This window comes from Camelus ferus, chromosome 3 (genome assembly GCF_009834535.1).
Source record: "Camelus ferus isolate YT-003-E chromosome 3, BCGSAC_Cfer_1.0, whole genome shotgun sequence".
NCBI classification, from domain to species: domain Eukaryota; kingdom Metazoa; phylum Chordata; class Mammalia; order Artiodactyla; family Camelidae; genus Camelus; species Camelus ferus.
In genome coordinates this window covers 26,725,310-26,749,927 of record NC_045698.1, presented here as the reverse complement: position 1 = coordinate 26,749,927, position 24,618 = coordinate 26,725,310, and the positions used below count along the sequence as shown (strand labels likewise).

Sequence of the window (24,618 nt, the reverse complement as noted above, 5' to 3'; positions counted from 1 at the left end):
TCGCGGGAGCCTGTCCAAGGCTACGGAGCTGACCGCGCCAACAGCTCACGGTCCTGAATACATACAGTTCCCTCCCCACTCCTGTTGATTGGCGCCTCTGCACAACTGCAAACCAGCTTTCAGGAAGAGTGGAACCTTCCCTTCATTTTAATTTGATTTAATTTGATTCCTCTGAGGAGGAGCCACAGAGACTTGTTAAAACATGGTGGACATGGTAAATCCAATAATAAATTACTGGGCAGTGTGATGACCCTTGACAGGGAGGACTGAGTTATTTCTGCTGTAATTCATCTTGCTGTCATTCCCACAAGAGTGTGTTTCAACCCCTCCAATGTCAGCAGTGTTTATGTTAAAAGTGTTATCGTTTGTGTGGCCTCAATTACCTTAAGTGCTGCAGCCTTGTTGGGTGAAAGTTGAGGCAAGCCAGATCAGCCCAGAAGGAGTTAGGAGCCTTGTCTGAGCTTATTAACAGGCTTGGGTTGTGACTCCTCTGTCTCGAGCAGGCAGCGGGGAGGGAGGGCTCCATTGTACCTTAGCGGGGGCTCCAGAATCCCCATGTCTAAGCTCAACATTACAGCCTTATGAGGGGCAGGGCAGCGACCAGAAGTAAAAGGTGCTGAAAGGTTCAGTATCAGATGGGTCAGTTCTCTTGACCAAACAGGTATTAGAGAGACCCGTAAAGGCTATACACGGTCATTTTGAAGTGGAGATCACCCAATGAATGAAAACAAATGGACCTGAGCGGGGCTGCTTTCCTTCTCCTTCTCCGCCCTTCCTTCTCTCCTCGTGTACGAGAAACAAACTAGACTGCTGGCCGCAACCCGGCCCGGAACTACGTAGGTGAGTACAAAGCACCTGTTCTCGGGACTGAGCAAAGGGAAGGCATCTCTGATTGAGCCGTGAGGGGTCCAGCTCTGCACCCAGAAGTCTCCACTGAGACGCCCGCAGGAGCCAGCAGCCGCCCTGCTGTGAGATGTGGACCCCTTGTGGCCCGACTGTGTCATCTCACCGGTCATCTGTGAGATGACACAGTCATCTGAGCCAGGCTTTTTTTGAACTGAGCCAGGCTTTTCTTTTTCTAAAGCCTGCTTGGGAGGAGGGGGAGGGCTCGGCACACTGTGTACCCAAGAGAGGAGACTGACCTCAGGAACTGACATCAGAATTTAAAGCCTTCCCAGGTGGCTTGCCACTCTGGCCGGGTGCACTGGCCTCTGTGAATTCCCACTGGGGGCCACTGCAATTTTAGGCAGAAGTGACCTAAGGTGGTCTTTTTTTTTTCCCCCTCAGCCCTGAGAACACTGCCAGCATTCACAGCCTCTATAGAAAAGCTGATTTTAATTTGGAGAGCCAAGCTCTCACAGGTCCCTAGACTCCCCAGACTCCCCCAATTTCTGTGGGCTGAGGGTCTTTCTCAGAGAAGGACTGCTCCCACAGGAAGAAGTGGGGTTCTTGGGTTATTTTAGACACACATGTTAAAATTATTTTGCAGATTTGCTTTATAACTATTTTTTATAGGTGGGAGTTGGGTGGAGGGGCAGGGCTGGAAGTAAGCCAGCATTGTTTAGCTGATGAAGGCAGTGTCTCAGCGGCAAGATTCAGTGGGCGATGGTATGCAAGATAGACTGTGAGTGGTGGGGGTGGGAAGGAGGAGAGAAATCCTTTGGGGACGGGGCTAGATACGGTGAGGGCAGAGGAGATGGAGAGAAAGAATCAAAGAGACACAGGACAAGAAGGAACAGCCAGTTCATCCTAGAGTTTGAAGTTGAGGAAGACTCCAGCCTAACCTCCAGGTTTCTAGCTTGGAAGACCGCAAGGAGTGCGGCAGGAGTAAAGACATGAGGGAGGCTGTGAACAGGAACTGGTGTCTGAGGAACAGAGGAGGAGTTGGTGTTCATTCGATTTGCGCAACAGGTGGTGGGGGAAACTGAGCCCCAGGGCAGGAAAGGACCCTGCCCACAGGTGAGGGCTGGAGGGGCAGCGGCAACGTGGGGGTGATGCTGACCCAAAGAACAGGTGGGCTCCTTGAGAGAAGACAAGGTGGAGGGGCCCCCTGGAACTCCTGGGGAACCAAAGAAGGTTGAGGAGGCAGCAGAGAAGACAAAAGGAGAACAGACTGAGGGCCCAGAGGACCCAGACAGGGCGGGTTCCTGGAGGCTCAGGGAGGACCAGGAGCAAAGAGAGAAGTCAAGTTGATACCACCAAGAGGTCCAGGAGGGGTTTGCAAAGAGTGAACTGCTCAGAGATACAGGAGAGCAGTTTCGAAGTGCGGTAGAAGGCTGAACCCATCATAGGAGGTCCAGACAGGGGGCCTGGAAGGGTGCCAGCCAGAGTCAGGGCTTGAAAGAGAGGAGGGAGGTCCTCAGGGTTCCTGAATCAGAAGGGTCCAGGGTCACACAAACCTGGCACTGGTTTGAGCTGGAGAGGACCTGAGTGGGCGTGAATATGCTAGAGCAGGAGATTCATGAATTTTGATGGGAAAAATATTCATCTTTATTTTCCATGATTTCTGAGTGGACATGAGTAGTTTCATCAATTATGAATGGAAACAACAAACCTCCAATATTAGCAATTCTTGTGAACTGTGACCAACAGACCTGAGAATGGTGTGAATCACTTTCCATTTGCTGCAGACAGAGATATCTATCACTTATCATGAAAATATCATTTATGCTCATTGCTACTTTGGAAGCATGGTAGTTACTGCTCCCACCATTAAAGAATCCTGTTCTTTAACGCTTTATGAGAAAGCACATATGTTACTATGATAACAAAACTTCATTGTACTGCTTTGTTTCAATATAATTGTTTCCTACCATGTACATTATTACCTGCCTCCTGTGAAGAGGTCTGTAGGCTTCACCAAGTTGCTAAAGGGGTCCATGGCTCACAAAAGGTTAAGAATCCTTGAGTTACTGAGAAGAGACAGTCCCGACAGCAAGGTCCCAGGGACACAGGGAAGGATGGGTGCCAAACGGAGATGAACAGGGTAGTTCCAGGGAGGAGGAAACCCTTCATCTCTGAGAGGAGGAGGAAGGGGGCGCAAGATCATGTGTATAAGATTCTGGCAGGACCGCATCATAAATATAGAAGATAACTTTTATTGACACTCACACCCACTATATACCATTTGTCGTGTAGGTTTACGCAAGATAATGAAGTAAGGGGAAGAAGAGACATCAGGCTCCCGAGGAGGGAAGAGAAGGTGGAACATGGTGGGGCAGGATACACTAAGGAGACCGTTGACAGTGAGCAGCCTCCCTGCCCCTCCTCCCCCAATCCAGCCCAATAACAAGGCTTATCTATTTCCCCTCCTAAACATCTGTCAGATCTGCCACCACTACCACCCTGGATCAAACCACCATTATCTCTGATCACGACTACTGCACAGCCTCCCAGCTGGTCCATGTGCACACCATGAAGATCCCTTCCAATAAGCTGCCTATGATCAAAGGGATCTTTTCAAAACACCAACTAGATCGTGAGACCCACCTCCCCCTCATACTCTCATTTCCTCTGCCTGGAAGGCACTTCCATTTCTGCTCTGCTTTTTAACTCCTGCTCTTGCTTCAGATATCAACCTCACAGCGCATCCTCAGAAATGCTTTTCCTGACCCCCAGCCTATAAATCCCCCCATCATACACTAGTACTGCACCATCACTTCCCCGCTGTAACACTTACTCTGAATTGTAATTTTACATTTATTTGTGTGATGATTATTTGACTAATTTGCTCTCTCCTCGTGGCAGGTACATGAGGAATGTGCTGGGATCCTGTTTACCTTGTTCATTCCTTTCTCCCCAGCACTCAGCACTGTGACCAGCACTACACAGGATCTTAAATAAGTATTTCCTGCAGAAAGATGAGTAAGAGAGTGACAAGGCATACTGAGACCCATGGCCACTGCAGACTTCTTGAGTCTCAAAGAACTTGGGAAGCTGACTCTGTGACCTTGCTCCAGCAGGGAGTGGAGAACCAAGGCAGGATTGGAAAAAATGAATGGTGGTGGTTTAGGTCTGAGAATTTGGGTGGAAATAATAAAAGAAAAGGCTGGGCCAGAGAATGCAAAATTTCACTGAGATTGCTGACTATTCTAGAATGTGAGTTCAGAGAGAGTCCAATAGATGGAAATAGTCCAGTGAAGGAGATGAAGTGGGAGGGGATGAGTAATGAAAGGCCCCTTGGAAACAGGTTTAGTAAGAGTGGGGAGGTGGGACAGAGAAAAAATTGTAGTTGAAGATCGCAATACCAAGTTCAAGATCAGACCTAGGAGTCGTGACGTGCCACTGTGGTCACCCTCTTCCAGAAGCCTGTATCTCCACCAAAAATGCACTGCTGTTTGCAAGAGTTCAGTCTCCCCCGGGGTGAGACTGCATTTAACTTATAAGAACTTGAATCATTTCAGGAAGACTCACAGAAAGGAAAGCAAGGATGAAGGGTGAGGAAGGACAGCCAGCCCCGTTCTTGTACCTCGGGGGGTGGAGAAATAGGGAAAAATAAAAGAAAGGCCATGTGACCAAGGCCTGCCATTAAGTTTCATAGAAATTGAATAATCCAGTTGCTGCCCCCAGGGAGCCCAGAGCCAGCAAGGTGGCCCTCCTTATCCATCTGCTCAATGGAGAGGTTGGTATTGCACCGAAGGAGAATTTAAAATGCTGTCAAGAAATCAGCCTTTGCTCAACTTTGTAACTTCTTAACTACCTGTGAGAGGTTACTGCAGCCTCAAGACTGCCAAATCTGTCCTGCAGGGCTGTTTCCCTGTCAGTTCAAAGAAGAGAGAAGAAGCAACTTTTCCCCTGTGGATGGGTGGAGTCAATATTAATGACATTAACAATAGGAAATATTCACAACACGTTTGCTATTTGCAAGGCTTTATTCTAAGTTCTTTACATGCACCACAGTGCATCTAGACAAATCATCTTATATGAGGCATACTATTTATAGATGGGGAACCCAAGTCCCTAAAAGGTTAAGTGATTTACCAAATCCAGGCAATCTGCCTTCAGAGTGCTGGCTCTTCAATACCACAAGAGATGGCTATTGGAACCAGTGGCTCTTAACGTTCTGATTTCCCAGAAGAGGAATTTTGGAGACATTATCCTACCACACTGGGTGCCTTTCTAATAGTTTTAGTCATTACGGTTGTTTGTTTGCTTTGACTAAATGATCAACTGAGGAAAAAAGTCACGTAGGGAATAACATGTGGCTAGTAATCATTTTCTTTTAAGCAAACTCTCTCTTTTGTCATTCTAACAATGGTATCACCTTTTGGAGTTAGAAGGGTAGAAGGAAGCAATTCAAAGGCAGTTCGGGAGCCTTTGATGTGGTAGATGTGGGTAAAAGGGCAGGTGCTGGAGCCAGACGGCTGAGGTCACCACTTACCAGCTCTGCCACTTACTAGCTGTGTGACCTTGGGCAAATTACTTAACTGTTCTGTATCACCAGCTCTCATCTGCAAACACTAAGGCTAATCTTAGCACCTACTCTATAGGAATACTGAGAAGATTAAAGCAGTTTAGAATGGTGGCTAACTGTAGTAGGTGCTCAACTAACATTAGGTATAAAACAAACAAATAAATAAAACAAACCTGGAGTTTGAGTATCGAATCCTAGCTCTGATCCAGGAATGGAGAGAGGGAGGGATAGGTTCATATATGGCAAAGCAAATGTGGCAAAATGTTAGTGGTAGAATCTAGGCAGTGGGTACATGGTGTTCACCAAGTGTTCTTTCAAAATAACACCTTGAAGATGGTGAAAAAAGTGACCCAAGGAAAGGACCTGCTATTTATTGCCCAAACAATGTCATATGAGGATGTGATGTTCAGAATTGTGGCACCATCTTGGAATTACATGTGAAAAGCAGGAGAACCAAAGAGACACGAACCGGGGTTCTGATATCATTGCGTCACTGTTAGGGGCTGAACTGTGTCCTCCCAAAATGCGTAGATTGAAGCTCTAACTCCCGACGTGACTATAATTGGAGACAGGGCCTTTGAGGAGGTAATTAAGGTTAAATGAGGTCATGGGAGTGGGCCCTAATCTAATCTGACTGGTGTCCTTCTAAGAACAGGGAGAGACAGCAGGGATTCAAGCACAGATAAAAGGTTGCGTGAGGACACAGTGAGAAGGTGGCCGGCCATCTGCAAGCCAAGGAGAGAGGCCTCAGGAGAAACCAAATCTGCCAACACCTTGATCTTGGACTTCTAGCCTCTGAAACTGTGAGGAAATAAGTTCCTGTTGTTTAAAACACCCAGCCTGTGGTATTTTGTTATGACAGCCCTCGCTGACTAAAACAGACACTGCATTAACCAACCTTAGAATTATCTATCTGCTGCCTTCTGTGATGGAATAAATGTCCTTATTGCTTCAAAAACAATCCTAGTCTTTTCAACAAATGGTACTAGAACTGGACATCCTACCAAAAAAAAGTGAATCACCCTTCACAAAAATTAACTCAACGTGGATCACAGACTTAAATGTAAACATAAAACTACAAAATTCCTAGAAGATGGCATGGGTGAAAACTTAGATGACCTTGAATAAAGCGATGATTTTTTAGATACAACACCAAAAGCATGATCCTTGAGGGAATAATTGATAAGCTGGACTTCATTAAAATGAAAAACCTCTACTCTGTAAGAGACAATGTCAAAAGGATGAGAAGACAAGCCATAGACTGGGAGAAGATATTTTCAAAAGACACATCTGATAAAGGACTGTTTCCCAAAATGTGTAAAGAACTCTTAAAACTCAACAATAAGAAAACAAACAACCTGATTTAAAAATGGGCCAAAGACCTTAACAGACACCTCACCAAAGAAGACATACAGAAGGCAAATAAGCATGCGAAAAGATGCTCACATTATTTACTCACCAGGGAAATGCAAATTACAGCAAGATTTCACTACACACCTTTTAGAATGGCCGAAATATGGGACACTGACAACATCCAATGCTAACAAGGATGTGGAGCAATAGGAACTCTCATTCGTTCATGGTGGGAATGCAAAATGGTACAGTCACTCTAGAGCACAGTTTGGGGGTTTCTTACAGAACTAAACATACTCTTACTGTATGATCCAGCGATCATGCTCCCTGGTATTTACCCCAAAGAGGTGAAAATTTATGTCCACACAAAAATCTGAACATGGATGTTTATAGCAGCTTTATTCATAATTGACTTGGAAGCAACCAAGATGTCTTTCAGCAGGTGAACAGATGAACTGTGGTAGATACAGGTAATGAAATATTATTCAGTGCTAAAAAGAAATGAGCTATCAAGGCATGAAAAGGCATGGAGGAAACTTAGATGCATATTACTAACTGAAGGAAGCCAATCTTTGAAGGCTCTGTAATGTATGATTCTAACTATATGACATTCTGGAAAAGGCAAAAACTATAAAGAACATAAAAAGATCAGCGGTTGCCAGGGGTTTGGGATGGGGTGAAAAGAGAGATGAACAGGCAGGACAGAGAGGATTCTTAGGGCAGTGAAAGTATTCTGTATAATACCATAATATGGATATATGCTATTAAACACTTGTCCAAGCCCATAGAATAAAAAACATTATAAATGAACCATAATGTAAACTCTGGATTTTGAGTGATGATGATGATGTGTCAATGGGTTCATCAATTGTAACAAATGTGTAACAAATCCCTCTGGTGGGGGGTGCTGATAGGGGGAGGGGGGTCCTCTTCAGGTGTGGAGGCCGAGGGCATATGGGAAATCTCTGTACCTTCCCCTCAATTTTGCTGTGAACCTTAAACTACTCAAAAAAATAAAGTCTTATTAAAGTCTTAATTTAAAAAAAGGAAAATAGGAAAAAAATCCTAGTTCTGCCCTATTTTGGATAAGTTCTTTAATTTTACAAACCCCAGTGCCTTCATGCATAAAATAAATATAACAGTTTCTGTCTCCTGGAGTTAGTGTCAGGAGTAAACGAGAAGGCATTTAAGACGTGTTTGGCACAGTGGTCACAGATTAGAATGTGCCCATTTCTTTTAGAAGCAGAGAGTGTACGAAAGATGTTTTTACATTATTGTGTTGGCTCCTCCACTGGACTGGGCGAGGCAGGGTGAAAGGACTGAACTGCTGTTGCCTTGGAAGATGAGACCACGCCACGTTCCACAAAGGGGGCAACGATGGCAGCAGGACACCACCGAGGGTCTGATGCACAGCTGGTATGATTTGCATGTCTTGATGTTCATATTCAAGGTCATCATTCTGCAGGGCACCAAGCTCACCCTGTAACTCCACCTCCCTCCTGAAGCTCTGCATTAACCATCCACCTAGGGTTGCAGCCCATGAAGCTGCTCCCCTCCCCGGCCCAAACCAGAAAGGCAATCCCACAAGAGTACCCCGCCCACTGGGCAACCCCTTACCTACATCGGCCCCGCTGAGTGCTTTCCCCAGTGGCCAGGGCCTCAAGTCCATTCTCTTCCCGTTAACAGTGAGTGACTGCACACAGCCTTGAAAGCCTCGATTTGTCCCGGTTGCTCTCACCAACCAGTAAGCACTGGGAGCCCCACCGACATAGAGAGGTGTCCGGAAGGTAATTTTACTGTACTGGCCCTTTAAGAAAGATGGAAACCACAACTCACTAAGCCAAGTCAAAAGCTAAAACATAACAGATTTTCATGAGGGACATGGTTAAGATGCAGTTTGTAGCCCCAGTGTTTTCTTCCATCCATATTTATCTTTAAGTCATTACCCTACTGGAAAATTAAACCCACAGTTAACTATAGGAAACTCAGAGTGCTTCTCAGGGGGTTGGTGTTACGAGAAAGGATGATTTTGGAATGCTTAGAAGGGAAGGGAAGGTAGGTCAGAGCCAAGAGCAACCCAACAGGCAGTGTATTATGCTGGGCATCCAAAAAAAAAAAACGTTCTCTTTCCAGTCCTGACACCAATTTACCGTGTATCTTGGATGGGTCATAGGGCTATTCTGTGTCTCAAAAGAATAATAATAATACTAATTTTGTGTGTACATGGGCTAACACTTACCCTTTTTTACCATCCTAGTCACTTTTATACTATATCCCGCAAAAGGCATTTGGGAGGGAGAGGAAAATTGCCAAGACTGAGGTTGCAAAATATTTTCAAATTTGCTCATGGATACAGTTTTTTTTTTTAAGTGTTATCATAGCTACATAGGGTCATTTCCAATCTTAGACCAAACCACAATCTGGATTGTACATTTTGAGGTTCCAAAATACAGAGCTGAACATTAGGTGGGACAAAATTAAGGTGCCCTTTGTTATTTGTTTTTGTGTCACAGAAATGTCTCATTTGTTTGGATTAAAGGGTATAGAAGGAGGTTGGGAAAAGGTTTGCTGCCGGAAGTTAGAAAACTTTCAGAATGTAAACCACTGAAATGTAATCTTTACCCTTTATACTTTTGTTATCAACAAGTAAAACATCTAACCATTGCTTTATCTTTTCTAATGAATAGACAAGAATCTTTGTAAACAGTATATTAAATATGAGCTAGGCAGCTTTAAAACACTTACCATGGATTTCCAGGATTAATTATTTGCCAGCCACCAGCATAGAGCTTTTGTTAGATGAATTGAGTCCCCTGTTGGCTTATTTCATCAAGATCCTCAGGAATTACTCCTTCTGGATCCCATATTCACCCCCTGGCCCTGTTCCCTGATCCAGGACCACAGCAGGAGCCTGACAGCTCAATCCTTTCCTCCTTTTCTGAAGTGTCAAGTGCATTGTTGGGGTGGGTGCTTCCTCTGAGGCTCCTTTCACAACACTTCATCAGTAGTCTTCGAGTCTGGCCTTTACCTTCCTCCAAAGAGGGGGTTGTCTTTGGGCCCCTGGAACCTGCTTTGCCTGCCTATGCAAAAAGCTGGTGGTGCCCTGGAGTTTGCATTCCCCCAGCACAGCCCTTAACAGTTTGTAATTGGGTGCTTAAGTGTGAAAGTCCAATTCCCTTACTTTGGGTTGGGATCACTCTGAGGTACTATTAACATTCCAGAGCTCCCCTGTGGGATCAGGCTGAAGCCAGACCTATGAACTTTGCCTGAGATCTTACTCTTGCTGACTTCCACCCTGTCCCTTTCCATCTTAATCCCCTCCCTTACAAGTTTCCTGTGGGAGAATTTTCTTAATGCATCATTTGCACAGTACTCCTTATCCCAGGTCTGTTTTGGGGAAACCCTGACTTAAAACAGAGTATCTCCCAAGAGAGTTTATTAAACATTCCACATTGGCAGTCCTGCTTATACAACTTGCTTAGCAAGTCCTAGTAGTAGAGAGGTAGATGTTGCCCTGAGTATCCATAAAATTAAATGCTTACAATTAATTCTTGTATTCATTAAAATCATTGACTCCAAATGCAATCCTCTCTGAGGATTAGAGTCACCATCACAATTAGAGCACTGCAAATTATAACACTAGAATAGAACAGGATTATTGCCTCCCTTTTTCTAGATGCTATACCTCTATTAATGTGACCCATAATTTCTTTAGCTTGTTGTTACCACATGGCCCTATTTATTAGCCTTTATTGAATTTCCTTGTTTTAAACCATAAGACACTTTCAAATGTGTTGCTTCTGTTACAGCTTCTCCATCCTGTATTCATGTTAGTATTTTGGACCCAAATTCAAAGCTTCTTTATTTCTATCAAATTTAATTTTAATCACATTAGGCCTATTGTTCTGGCATTTCTGTGGCTCTGCAGTTCACTTTTCTGGTCTTTTCCTTCCTTAGGAATATATGCATATATGCATAAGTGATCTTCTTGGATTTACATTCACTCTATTTGGATTCCTTCAAAACCAGTGGGATCCAAATGAATGAGATTTTTTTTCCCTATTCTTTTCTTTTAATCAGCAAGTCATAACCCTTTACATAACATGTCTTGTCAGCAAAGAACAGTGAAGAGCCCAAGCGAAGGAGAACTTATATCCATATACACAAAGGCTTTCTTGCTACATTTTTCCTCAGAGAATACAGACACCTGCCTGATTATAATTACAGGCTGGGTTCCTTGGCAGGTTGCTAATCCAAACTCTTTATTCTAAATACAGTCCTAAAATTGCTCAGAACATGACAAATATGTGAATACCTAGGTGATTTGCTGAGTAGCCCACCAGTTAAATTGTTTTACCACTTCCTATAATCATGGCCCCCAAAAAAGGTGGATGAATGGATAATTCCTGCATATTGAACCAAGTGAACCTTTCGGGATGATTTTCTAAAGCCACAGGATTGCAACACCCCTGCCTTAAAAGCAAGCTTTGTGTTTGGCACTAATAATGGCTTCTATTCTTCCAATGTGGGTTTTCTTCCACCCCTGGCTTTGATGTCCTTGTAGAAAGAGAACATATCCCCGGCACAAAGCCTCCTGCATGTCCTTGTGCACCCACGGCCACGATGCTAGCAAATTCAGTCTTCCGCATTGGTAGATGTGGGATGGATGTGTGCCGGGAAAGCCCACCTAGAGTGGAAAGACTAGTAGGGGCACACGAGTTCACCATGAAAAACAGCCCTTCTGCCACGTCTGCCAGCTCTCTTGTTGTGGGACCCTCCCAAGGTGCTTAAGGCAGGTGCCGGGTGGATGGGCAGGGAGTAAGGTCGCACTCACCTGGGATTGGCCTGTCACCGGGGTACCATTGTTCAGCTGCAGCAGTCCATTCAGCCCATCTCTGTAGAGCGTAACCGTGTGCCAGCCCCCGAGTTTGATTTTGGTTTCACTTATGATAATGGCAACCCCAGTTCCACAGTTAAATCTGTGGGGGAAGAAAAGGAAAGGAAGACTCTTAGATCAACCAGTTCACTATGTTTTCAGACCCCATGGACATCACTTCCAGGGTAATGGCTTCTTTGAGAGCCAGTCTGTTCAGTTAGCTTTACGAATAAAGGCCTCCTTTAACCTGATTTTCTCTGCAGTTTAGAAACTCGTGGGCAACTGGGGTCCTCCCTCTCCTTCTCAGAGATTACCAGACGTTTGAATCTAATTCAAGGTGCAGAGAATTAGAGTTTGAGTCATTATGTTTCCAGGGATTTCTCTGGGGACTTCCCACAAATCCCAAATGACAGGCTCAGCGATATTAATTAAAAAAAAAAAGAGAGAGAGAGAGAGAGAGTCTTCTCCTTTTGGCAAGCTGGCCAGCACCGCCATCTGTGTTCAGCTGGGTCCCAGTGCAGGTGTGGTTTCCAAGGAGGCTCCGGCTCAGAGTGGGGTGTGGGTGGAAGAGGAACATTCTCAGACAGTTGCATTATTTTTGTTTTTCCCCCAACTTCCTGTATGGCCTGGGGTGCCCACTGGTCACTATGCCTGACATCTAGAATTCTGACCCTTTCCGGCCAACTTCCAAGCAGCCACCGTGCCACCTCCTCACCGGTCCTGAGATTGCCGGTGGTGAGGTCCTTATCAGGACTTGCACTAACGGCAGCCCGCTTCTCATGGCCTCCTGTTATCTCCTGATCCTCAGTGGAGTAGAATGGGGTTGAGAGGATCCCACTGCAGACCAGGCTCACCTAGAAGGGGATGTCAGAATCACACAGCAGGACTGCAGAGTTGGACAGCTGCTGCCAGCGAATAACCACCAGGGCTACTGAGGGTCTGTCAGATCCTCCAAGTGTAGACCCCACAAGGTTAGAGCCCCTGCCCCAGATCCTGCTGGCTGACCTCAACCTCCCGTCAGTCAGACCATTTTCTACCCCACGTGGGATGCTCGACAGTTTTTGCCAACTTAACCCCAAATAATTCATGTGTTGAAATAATCAAAAGTCACTAATGATTGACACTTACTGACTGCTTGCTAGGGGTCAGGAACCGCTCTAAGCACTTTTTATGTGTTATACATTTCATCCTCACAATAACCCTGGGAGGAACACAGACTTGGATAGGTTAATTCATTCACTGAAGGTCAGGCAGCAGGAGCATGGCACCAGCAGAACCTTAACCAGTGCACCACGCAGAAGCATAAGGCTGATCCCCACTGGTCGTTCTCAAACCGGTGCTGTGGACACCTCCATGCGGGTGCTTAAAGCACTCATACCTCCACAAAACTCTACCTCTGGGAAACCACACATAAACCAAAGGTGGCTTCCAAGGTGTGTTGGGATCAGGGCAGAGAAGGTAAGCCAAACAGCCCACCACAGCCCTGAGAGAAGACAGGGATGGGGTTTGAGCTTCTGGGAACTCTTGGGAGGCTGTAGGTGCCTCTCTGCTCTCCGTGGCTCTCAGCCATGTCTACCACGGGGACAAGGAGGAGATCCCAGCCTTCCTTCCATCACATCCACCGGAGCTCCAGGACAGAAAGGACTTAATTGCTTTGGCTCACTACCAAATTCCTAGGCTCTACAGTGGTGCCAAGTACACTGTGGGGACTCAGGAAACATTTGCTTTTGGATGAACCAATGGTTACAAGGTTCCAAAACTCAAGTTTCAGAAGTGACCCTGCAATCCTGATACCCCAGTGTTCAGTAAACTGGTCCAGGCTCATCTTAAACACACTGTTCCTTTGTTTATAGGCATCCATCCTGTAGAGATTTTATTCACACTATAAAAAGGGAAACATAATGTAGGGTAGTATTAAAAATCCAAGGGGTTTTTGGCAGGAACTACCTGAACTGGAGCGAGCGCCGGATGATCGCCAGGGACATGAAGTCGCCCCTCCCGTGCTCACTCTCCCCGCAGTAGAGCAGTAAGCCATCCTCCGCCTCTGCCTGTCAGTAGACAAACAAAAGCCACACGCACAATGACCATCTCCTCTTCCATGAAGCGCCACCGGGAAATACTTATGAATGTGAAACTTGAGCATCTCCATGGAAGTCCTATTTACAAGCATGTGGACTCCAATTAATTCCAAGGCACCTAGTCCCAGTTCATCTTCAATAAACAAATGGCAGCGCTATAAACAGAGTGTGAGGAATAGCAGTGAGGCGAGAGGAAGGCGGCCCCATATCTTCCCCACTCTTTATTTACTTGGCTCTGTGGCTCCACTAGCAGAGCCTCAGGGAAACCATGTGCACAAAGACCACGGTCACACAGACGCTGTCCTCATGCTCCTCAAATTCTAGTCTCACCAAAGAGAATCCTATTTTTTTTGCTTTATTTTGTTTACTTCCCACGCAAATTTGCTTCTTTCCTTCCATTAGGAGAACCTGACAATAAAAACCCAACTGATAGACTAGTTTGGTTTTTCACCCACATTGGCTGTCCTAGACTGGGACAGATCAAGGGATCCTCAATACTTTGACCATGACCTCAAAGGAGATTTGTTTCTATATCTCCAAACCTTCTCACATCATCTGAGATACCCAAAAGAATCACTTTAAGCTGAAGGCACTCAATTCAGACCTGCATCTGATTCAGATCAGAGAGCATTTACTAGGTCCTCACTGCATGCCAGGGTTGGATATAGCAGTTTTTCTATTTGTCCAGGTGCAGTTGTGATAATGAAGCTTGTCTGGGCTCCCTTTAAATGGGATGATGGGAAAAAGAATGGATTTATGCCATCTGAAATCCTCACCTGGAAAGCATCACTATTATGAGTGTCCTTTGGAATAAAAGACGTACAACCTAAGAGCTGAGAATTATGTTTTATTTGGTAGACTGGCTGAGGACTTAAGCCTAGGGAACAGTCCCTCAGAGCTATTGGGCTTAAGTCCTCAGCAAGTCCACCGAATAAAACATAATTCTCAACTTGTAGGTCGTGCATTTTTATTTTTCAGTTGACATGAACAACATGGCTGGGACCCACACATTCTGCCAGAGTTCAGTAACATACGGAACTCACCCTCCCCTTGCTGTCGCCCTTGAGTGTGCAAATGTGCCCATCATTCTCAAGACCCTGTGAACAGGTTCACCTCCCTGCTTCCCCTCGCCCTCTCCTCCTCCATTGGACGGAGTACACTGCTGTGTGAAGGTGTCCAATTAGCACTCATTGAACGATTAATCCGTCTTACCCTAAATTCAAGAGTAATTTGAAATGCCTGATAAGAGTTCTTCAGAGGTTCAAAGGTTACATAGGAATGACCAAAGAACTGAGGATACTGTATAACAATATCTGAAAGAGAGAAAGACAATAAAAGAATGCTGTTTCCTCTCTTCTTCAAATGCAAAGATCAATACACACCGTTGCCTGAATGTCACTAAGTGAAAACCCCTGAGAGTCTGTTAAACCTAGCTTAATATCTTCTTTTCACCACTCTTTACCCCTAGGATTCTCACTCCTAGGGACTCTGAGCTTCTGAAATTCTTAGGGAGGAACGGACCTTTGGAGATGGTTACATGCCACCCTAAAAAAAATCAATGGCTTTAAGGCCACTGACCCCTGACTGCCAGCTGTACGTCTGTGTAATGTAAGTTGGCTCAATTATTATCTTTCTTAACCTTCATGCACATGTTCTGCTGCATTTGTTCAGTAGAGGTGTGATCAAAATAAAGCCCACCCCCAAGGTGCCATCAGGATGATTAGTAATTGCCCCTAGAGGACTACATGTTTGGCACATAGAAATAGGGCTGCTATCTAACTAGAAGCAATGGAAGTTGCCCCACTTTTGCCCTGTATAGCTAACTAGCAAATTTAATGACTAAAAATTGGAAGAAGGGGCTTATCTTAGAAAAAGGGCTTGAAGGCACCATCTGTGGACTGCAGAGCTGCCCTCTGGCTCCCAATAGGGGCCAACCTACCACCATATTCTTATCCCCACCAAGGGCTTACCTTCTGAGCAGCTCTCACCACCTTTGCCCAGGTTGCAGTGGCATCGAGAGCCCCCCCAGTTGTAGTCATTAACACAAAAGCTGTCAGCAGAGCAGAGGGTTTCATCACAAGACATGTCAAAGAGCCTGGGCATCAGAGCCACACTGTTCTTCCTTTTCCTCTCTACTGGAGTGGGCTGGGGAGCCACAGTAGTCATAGGGAGAGATGGTGGGGTGAGGGGGACGAGCCTAGAAATGGTCATTGGGTTTGACCTAGGCGCCATCTTGGATTCCACCAAGAATTTCTTATTCCCTTCTTTGATAGCAGGAAGTGGTTTAACCTAAAGACAGACAAGAAAAAGAAGTTCAGGATTAACACAGAGCACAGTAATTAGACTACTTTTATTATGGTTGATTATGGAAACATGGTCACTTTTGATATTTCTCAAAAACCTGGGATGTAGATGGGGCAAATAGTATTGACCCCCAGTTTACAGATAAAGAACTTGAGCCTCAAGGATTTTAATTATCTTCTTCTGTATTACACAGAAAGGTCAGTGGTAAAGCTGATATCATATAATTTATTATTATTTCACTATCACAAAGATGCATTGCTTTGTCAAGGAATTGTTCATTTCCTTATAATACCTGACGTTATAAAGCTGCCCTTGGTGGGAAATCTAAATTTGTTTTAGCCAGCTGTGAAGACAGCAGGCAAGGGCTGACTACAGAACAGCATGGTAGGTACTTAGTCACCGTTAATTTATGATCACCTGGAGCCTAAAAGTCAGAGGAAATAAATAAGTGTTAAAAGTAAATGGGCCAATGTAAGTAAGTTTTAAGTAAAATGTTCATGGTCTATTGATTAAATTGCCTTGTTCAGCAAGAAAACAAAACCACCCAGATTATAAAAGCAGTACTTTTTGTTACCTCCTCAAAGGAAATATCCAAATCTAAGTCATCTTCAAATCCATCATCATCCTCACTGACTTCAGTGTCGGTTATGTAATGGGGTCCATAGTGTCCACTTCCTGATTCCTCAGGTCCTTCAGAGAAAAGCAGCACACGGCAGTCAGCACATGCCTTCGCTCCCTTTCCTATCCCAGTTCAATCATACACTGAGCTGTACTGAGTGGATGGAGATGTATCCGAAACACACAAGGAATTCAACGCAGAAGAGAAAGCATTAATGAGAAAAATTATGAAAAACATTTCATTTCATAAGTAATTTCATAAAAGAAACAGCTATCATTTTATACTGACAAGACTGGCAAATATAAAAGTCAGGAAATAAAAAATATAACCAAGGATGGGGTCAATGGAGACTCAAAACACTGATGTTAGGTGTGTAAACTGGTACGTTCACTTTGCAAAACAATTGGAAATATTTAATGAAGTAGAAACCATTCATACTTTTTGATTCAGCAGTCTCACCCCAACTTACAAAATCTGGAGAAACTCTTCCGCATGTGTACCGGAAGACACATGCATAACACACTTGTGGCATCAGAATTTGTAATTCTGTACAAAAAAATCCCCACCAAACTTGCTATTTGTAATAGCAGTAACACCCCAAGGATCTGTCAACAGAGAATGGATAATAGAATACTATATAACAGGGGAAATGAATAAATGGGCATTTAATGCATCAACATGGCTTAGTCTCATATGATTTCATGCAAGAAATGCAAGTTGCAAAGGAACATATTCAGTTTGATAGCATTTATATAGAAGTCAACAGCAAGAGAAACTATAAATTATTTAGGGATACATATGCAGTTGTCACTCTTCCCTTGGTATCCGAGGGATGGTTTTGGTTACAGGACCCCTGTGGATATCAAAATCTGTGGATGCTCAAGTTCCTTATATAAAATGGTGTAGTACAATCAGCCATTGGTATCTGCGGGTTCTATATTCACAAATTCAACTAACCACAGCTGGATATGGAGGACGGACTGTATGCATAGCTTAAGCTCTTACGAAAAGTCGGACAATGACAAAAAAAAAAAATGGGAAAAGCTAGAAGAGGGTTGTGAATGAGGTGTGACACATGGGGACCTCGGAAAGTACTCTATCACGTTCTATTTCTTAATATAGGTGCTTACATGTAAGTGTTTATATTATTTTTATGTTTTTATGTAACATAAAAACAATATACATAAAAGTATATATATCCTTTTGATGTATGAAATACTTTATTTTTAAAAGTTCTTTAAAATGAGAAAGATACATTACACTAGAGCGAACACTCCCATACCCAGAAAGAAAAGGGGTCCCGTGTGCCATCTTGGGGGTCAACCATTTCCATTGATCTTAGCTGGACAACAGGATCTTTCAGAACTGGAAGGTAGGGCTGAGAAAAGAGTCTAGGGGACAGACAATACAGGGTATTGTTCTTTGAGAGATGGTCAGTTAACATTTTTATTCAGCCCTCCTCCCTTAGGCTGGAATAGGAAGCCCTACCCTCAGGATATGAGTTTTTCAAAGTGCTGCTCCATAGCGCCCCCATTTCCTCCTGGCGGGTTTGAGTAAGCACAGGTCCCAGCTGCCTTCTCCACTCCAGGCACACCAGGCACCAGGCTTTATGGCTGTAACAATTTTGGCAACAGAAACTGACTATTGCGGATTGTTGATGCCTATTAGTTATGGGATGACTTGTTTAAAAAAAACAAAGAAAAATGATATTAAAAACATAAATCGAACTTAAAGACAATCCTGCTTTCAGAATAAGGTAAGACAAACATCTTTCTCACAAGAGCAAACGCTCCCTCCTCTCAGCAAAACAGCATGCAGATTAAACATGAAACTGAAGGAAATGACAGAAAGGGAGTGTGGGAAGCCTGCTTAGTGGGTGTGCTGCTGACCAGACCTCTCCTCCAGCACCACCAGGAAGAGGGAAATGGAAACATGGTTGGCAGGTGACCTGCAGGCAGGCGGGAAGGAGCTGGTCTCAGGCACCAGGCACATCTCTGGTGGAGCTGGGATAACTCACCCACCAGTTCCCCAGTTTTATTCATAACAGCCCACACATCAGCTGAAAATTCAAGCCTGTTGATGCTGGATTTAAACCTAAATGCAAATTCTCTTAAGCCACCTGCATCCAGCGAGCACAGCTGTGAGCCAGGTGTCTTCACACAAAAAGCCAGGAGCCCCTGGAGACAGCTTCCCCCTCTTGTCTCTCTGTATCTTTCTATCATTCTACCTCTCTCCCTGCCTCTCTCCCTCTCTTCCTGTGGGTCTCCTTCTTCCCTCCCTTTCTCGCTTTCCATTTCTGTCTCTGGCTCTCCCATATTTTCAGAATTATTGAATTTCAGGAGAAAGAATTCATTCTGGTAATGAAAGAATTATGGACCACATGCATAAAGAGAGCTGAGTTTTAGCTTCAGGAGGTTGGTCTCTGTACCTCTAGGGTGTTCTCCCTTGCCCTCTGCACATTCTAGCCAGTCTTGTACTAGTCTCATCGAAGTCAAGTTTCTCTGCATTTCATCTTATAATACCCTATCTGAAAAATAATCTTCAAAGACCCTCCACTGCCTACAAGATAGATGTCTGGGCTCCTTGGTGGAGAATTCAAGAACCCCAATGATCACAACTCTTTTTCTTCCCTTCTTCCATCAATTTTTTTTAAATTGAAATCTACTACTTCTGCCTTACTGACAGGTACTGCTGTGTGCTTCACATAATCCATTTCTAAACTTTACAATCATTCTGTAAGGGAAACATGGTGAATTTCATTTTGTAGATGAGTCAATTGAAGTCAAGGAGGTTAAGCGGTTTGGCCAAGATCAAAGACTTTGTGGTGGGCAGAGCCTAACTTAAAGCCAAGTTTATCTGGTTGCCACTCTTTCAGTGCCTGTAAGAGAAGAAGCCACTGTGGAGGCAAGAAGAGCCTGAGATTTATAAAAATTAATATTTATTGATCATTTTTACTGTGCCTGGAGCTCTTCATCGATTGTTTCTATTAATCCTCACAAAATCCCGTGAAATTGAGATCACTACTCCCATTTTACCACATGGAGATACACACCGAGACAGATTAAATAACTCCCTCAAAGGCATGCAGACAGGAAACAGCAGAGCTAGATTTATCCTTGGTCTCTCTCTTGATTACATCATGCCATTTATAGTCTTACTCCAAATTGTGTTTTGGCTTTTTTCCCCTGTTCCAAAGTCTTAACGGCCAACCTCGTCTACCAGTTGTCTAATGAACACATCTTGTGTTTTCTTACCCCAACACTTGGGGCAATGCTCTTCTCCACATTGCCTTCCTTTTCCCTCTCCCGTATATTTATACATTGTCTACCTAGCCTTCCAGTTGCACGATTCTTTGGAGACAGAGCCGAATATGTATCATCAAAATACCAAAATCAAGTGATATTTTAAAAAGTGAATAGCAGACTTTTCTGGAAAAAAAATGGTGACTTCAGAAAAGATAGAGTGGCCAAGACCCTTAGGACACTCCTTCATCTCCTCGTGGATGGAGCTATCTACCCACAAACAGGTGCCACTTACCATGGACTCAGAATAATCTCCCACGTTTGATCGAGTCAGTGGATATTTAACATGTTATTTACCCCTTCTGGACTCCTGGCCTGGGAATGTTGCCCTGGTATTTCCCAACTCAACTGTGAACCCCTTGAGGGCAGAAACCAAATTTTAGACTTCTTAATGTCCCTCTCCACCCTCCATTTAACTAACACAAAAGGCAAGACCCCCACTTAACCCACCCCGAAGCCTACCTTGAAGGAAACTCTTAAAGGAAAGGGTCACAGATTCCTTGCTACAGCTATGAAATAGTACCATGATGAGAATGGAAATGATTTCAGATTCTCTTCTGATTTCGACAGGGGAAATAAGGCATATATTGTTCAACGGATAAAGCTCTTTGGTCTTTATACTCATTGCTTTTGTTTGACACTATATAACATCTCCTTAAAGCCAGAGGTTACTTTTCAGTTTGGGGAAGCGAAGAGTGTGAGATTAGGGTGGGAAGAGAATACAGAATCACAAGGGCTTAGAGCCAAAGATAGTCTGACTTTTGTAGAAAGACCTTGGAGATCAGCTAGCACAAGTCCATTTTACAGAGGAGAAAACTGAGGCTTGGAGAGTCCCTGTGACTTGCCTAGAGAGACAGCTCATTTGTGGTAGAGCTGATCTAGAATTCTGAACTCCTGATGCCGCATGCCAACACTCTCTGCAGCATCTCTCCTTGTCTCTCATAATCATCCAGGCTAATCGTCATTTCCCATTTTAAGTAGGAAGGAAATGAGCAGAGAGAGTACCAGACATAGTACGACTTGAACACATCTGGAATGAAGCCCACTGCTCTTGTTTCCTGTTGGCTCCACCACTTCAGGTCTCAGATCCATGGCTGACCTGAATTAGTTAACCAATGTTGTTTCTAAGTGAGCACAGGATGTATAGTCCAAGCCAGTGCTAAGGATTCTCCCAGTACCCTGGGGTTACTGTAATTGAAGTCCATAACTTATCTCGCACTGCTTGGCACTTTGTTAATTAGGGAAAGAGAACATTAAAAAGGAGTCATTTATTTAAAACCAGAATAGTCAAGCCACTGACTGACTGCAAAACAAGTTCAAGGGTTATTTCACTATGACAAAAACAAATACACAAAATACATATTTCTATTAATAAATTAAGGGATGACTTTTATTTTACAAAAAAGTGTATGCTTATTTTTATAAAGGCATCACTGGTTTCCCATAAATAGAGAGTTTCTCTGATATATCAATATGGTATAGTTGGAAATACCACTGGTCACGGAATCCAAAACTTGAGAGATGGACGGACACAAATGACTGTGTGACCTTGAACAAGCCACTTAATCTCTCCAGGTCTCGGGTTTTCTAATCCAATAAGGAATGGGATTGGATTTGATGACCTGAGGGCACTAACATTCTGTGACCTTAAAGTTTACACTTTTGGTTTAGACATGTTGCAGGCATCTGTCACTTCAAGCAAGGTTTGAAAAAGAAATAACTCAGGTATTTTACTTACATGGATGAAAAAGAAAAAAGGAGTTCATTCAGCATGGGGATTGTAGCTTTGTGTTCAATATTATAAGCCTCCTGGAAGATGTGACCTATCATTTATTAGAATTCATCTTAATTCATAAGGACCAGGTTGAATCAGGTCCCTTCTTTTAACAACTCTTAGCAATGATGAGAGAGGAACACTTATCCTCCACTCCTGAAGCTGCAATCAGCTTCAGCAAAGAATAGTTTCCCAAAATACTGCCGCATCCTTGTCCAACCTTTTCTCCTCCCTACAGAGGTAGAGACAGAAAATTACGTGCTGAGTAGAAGCATTTGGTTCATATTTCTGAACTGAGTGAAGCTAATCACTCAAAGGACCTGGAGGAGGGAGGAGGGATTTGGAGCAAATCTGGTCCCTCCCACCTTCCCGCTCCACCTGGACAAGTGGTAAGCTGCAACCTAGCAGGTGCGATTTCTCTGCAAACCCAAACTTTCCTTCAAGTGGGTTCCACAGTCTGGATTGGGCAAAAGGGAGCCTGTAACTTAGGGTAAGCCATGTTCTCTGACCCAGTCTCTATCAGAAATAAGAATGGCATTTGATTCTTTATCTTTTAAACGTGTTGTCTTATTTCCCAACTGGTTCAGAAAATGGAGAAAGAAAGAGGGCTGCAGAGGGTCTGCAAGGATGCCGAATGGGGTCCTTTGCTCCTCTCTTTCCCACAAATAGTCCACCTGATTCTCTTCCTCCAACCTGAATGAAACTAACTAATCCCGGGGTACATCTCTGTGGTGGAAGGGGTGGGACTGTTGGGAGAGCGCAGCTCTACAGGAACAGTTACAGGTAGATATACGGTTGTTCTTTTCTGCTCATCACGTTTCGTGAAACTCTTATCTGACCATAGCAGAAGGATGGCACCCCAGGCACCATGTGACTCATCTCAAAGCTTCTGTGACTCCTGCATCTTTATGTCTGCACATGCAGAGGAAGCGCCAACTGTGCATCACCCCTGCAGAGTACTGTCTTTTGAAGAACATAAACCAGTCAACCAAGCACAACCCACTCTGTCTTCCTCCCTTGGAGCCTCCCTTTCTAAAGATAATGGGGCTGTGGAGAGTAAAGCAGATGGCCATAAACCAAGGTGTCAGGCACCTGCTTCTCTACTACCTGCTGATGGAGGAGATACACAGGCAAAGTATAACACGAGAGGCGGCTGTGAACACAGCAGGACCACCCAAGGCCATGTTTTCATCATGGTCGGCTGAAAATTTCAGGCTTGTTCTGTGGCAGTTGCTCAGGACTGGAGGTGGAGTGGGTGGTGTAAAATTTAGATAGGCAAGTAAAACATTTCTAAACAGCTGAAACAGTGGCCAGCAGTGTTATGTATACAGCAGGTACTCAATACATATTTCTTAGATAAGACAGTGAGTGAATGAATGTTTTCTATAAGAGCCAAATCTTCTTACAGGATGCTTTGCACACGGTCAATGCAAAATAAATGTTTGTTGAAAATCCTCGGCTTTAATCTGGTCAATGGCAATGCTCTAAGTGTCTAATCTGTATCTATCATGCTGTTTCTGTTGTGTTATGTTTGTTCACTTGTTTTGTTTTTTAGATTCCACATATACATGAAATTATACAGTACTTATCTTTCTCTGACATATTTCACTTAGCATAGTACCCTGTAGGTCACGTAGTATCTTTGTATGGGGACATACATAACTTGACTTAGCATGGTGATCACTCTGAAATGTACAGAAATATCAAGTCACTATCTTGTGTAACAGGAACTAACAGTATTAGAGGTCAATTATGCTTCAAAAACAAACATAGAAAAAGCCATCAGATTTGTGGTTACCAGAGGTGGGGCGTGAGAGGAGAGGGAACTGGATGAAGGTAGTAAAAAGGGACAAATTTCCAGTTATAAGGTAATTATGTACTAAGGTTGTGGTGGACAACATGATAAATAAAATTAACAACATGCTATGTTAATTATATATGAAATTAACATGCTGTTATTTTATATGAAAGTTTATAATGTCATATATGAAAGTTGTTGAAAGAGTAAATCTTAAGAGTTTCAATCACAAGGAAAAACTTTTTTTTCCATTTTTAAAAATTTTGTGTTTTGTATCTATATGAGATGATGGGTGTTCACTACACATATTGTGATGCTCTTTTCATGACATGTAAAAGCCAAATCATTATATGCTTTAAACGTATACAGGGCTGTATGTCACCTAGATCTCAATAAAACTGGAAGAAAAAAATTAAAAAAAAATTCAAACATCCCAAATGGATTCGCATTTCAAAAGCCTGCAGGGCTTTAGAAGAAGCCACACTGTAGAAGAGACCATTGGTGAATAATTGATCTAGAGCGGGTCCCATTCTCATCCCGTCACAATGAAAACATCCCCAACTTTGTGAATATTGTCAGGAGAGTCAAGCCAATCTGAAATTGGGGAAAGGAGCCTGGCTTTGGTCCTCACTCTGACCCTGAATCCTACCCAACAATCAATTGAAAACCCCACAGAGCGTCTGTCACAGAGCAAGCCAGCCTCTCTCTGGATCATAAGATTAATTGTGCCCAACAAAACTTTTCAAAATAAATGAAAACAAGAGTAATCCATTCTCATTTTCAAATAGATACTGTGGCATATGGATTAAAGCAAGACACGGAGAGAGGAACCGAAGGTGCCACTGAGGGTTTCTAAACGTTGAAGCATCACAAAGCTTTCTCCATCACAGAGAAAATCATGCAGCGCCAACGCTGAGACTTCACTGTCTGAATGGAATTATCCAGTGGATTTGCCAAGGGTTGCTCTCTGAGGGAAGAATTTCTGCAGTGGTTGGAAACCAGCACCTTGAGAAAAAACCACTTGGCTGAAATTTGCCGAGCAAGGGAAGAGGAGGTTGGGGCAGTGCGGGACGGACTCCTGGAGACAGTGGGTAGGGCTGG

The 24,618-nt window shown here is 43.8% G+C and overlaps 1 protein-coding gene across 3 annotated transcripts in view; it reads right to left on the bottom strand.

Moving 5' to 3' along the window:
- EGFLAM (EGF like, fibronectin type III and laminin G domains) overlaps positions 1-24,618 on the bottom strand; it is a 161,899-nt gene that overhangs the window by 34,208 nt on the left and 103,073 nt on the right. For 2 of the 3 annotated variants that reach the window (XM_032471203.1, XM_006185144.3), the window contains exons 8-13: positions 16,599-16,714; positions 15,691-16,009; positions 14,933-15,033; positions 13,590-13,690; positions 11,601-11,745; positions 8,384-8,573 (exon numbers count right to left, since the gene is read on the bottom strand). In XM_032471203.1, coding sequence (XP_032327094.1) covers positions 8,384-8,573; positions 11,601-11,745; positions 13,590-13,690; positions 14,933-15,033; positions 15,691-16,009; positions 16,599-16,714 — 972 coding nt within the window. The remainder of the gene's footprint in view (positions 1-8,383; positions 8,574-11,600; positions 11,746-13,589; positions 13,691-14,932; positions 15,034-15,690; positions 16,010-16,598; positions 16,715-24,618) is intronic. The other variant, XM_032471204.1, reaches the window with a different exon arrangement.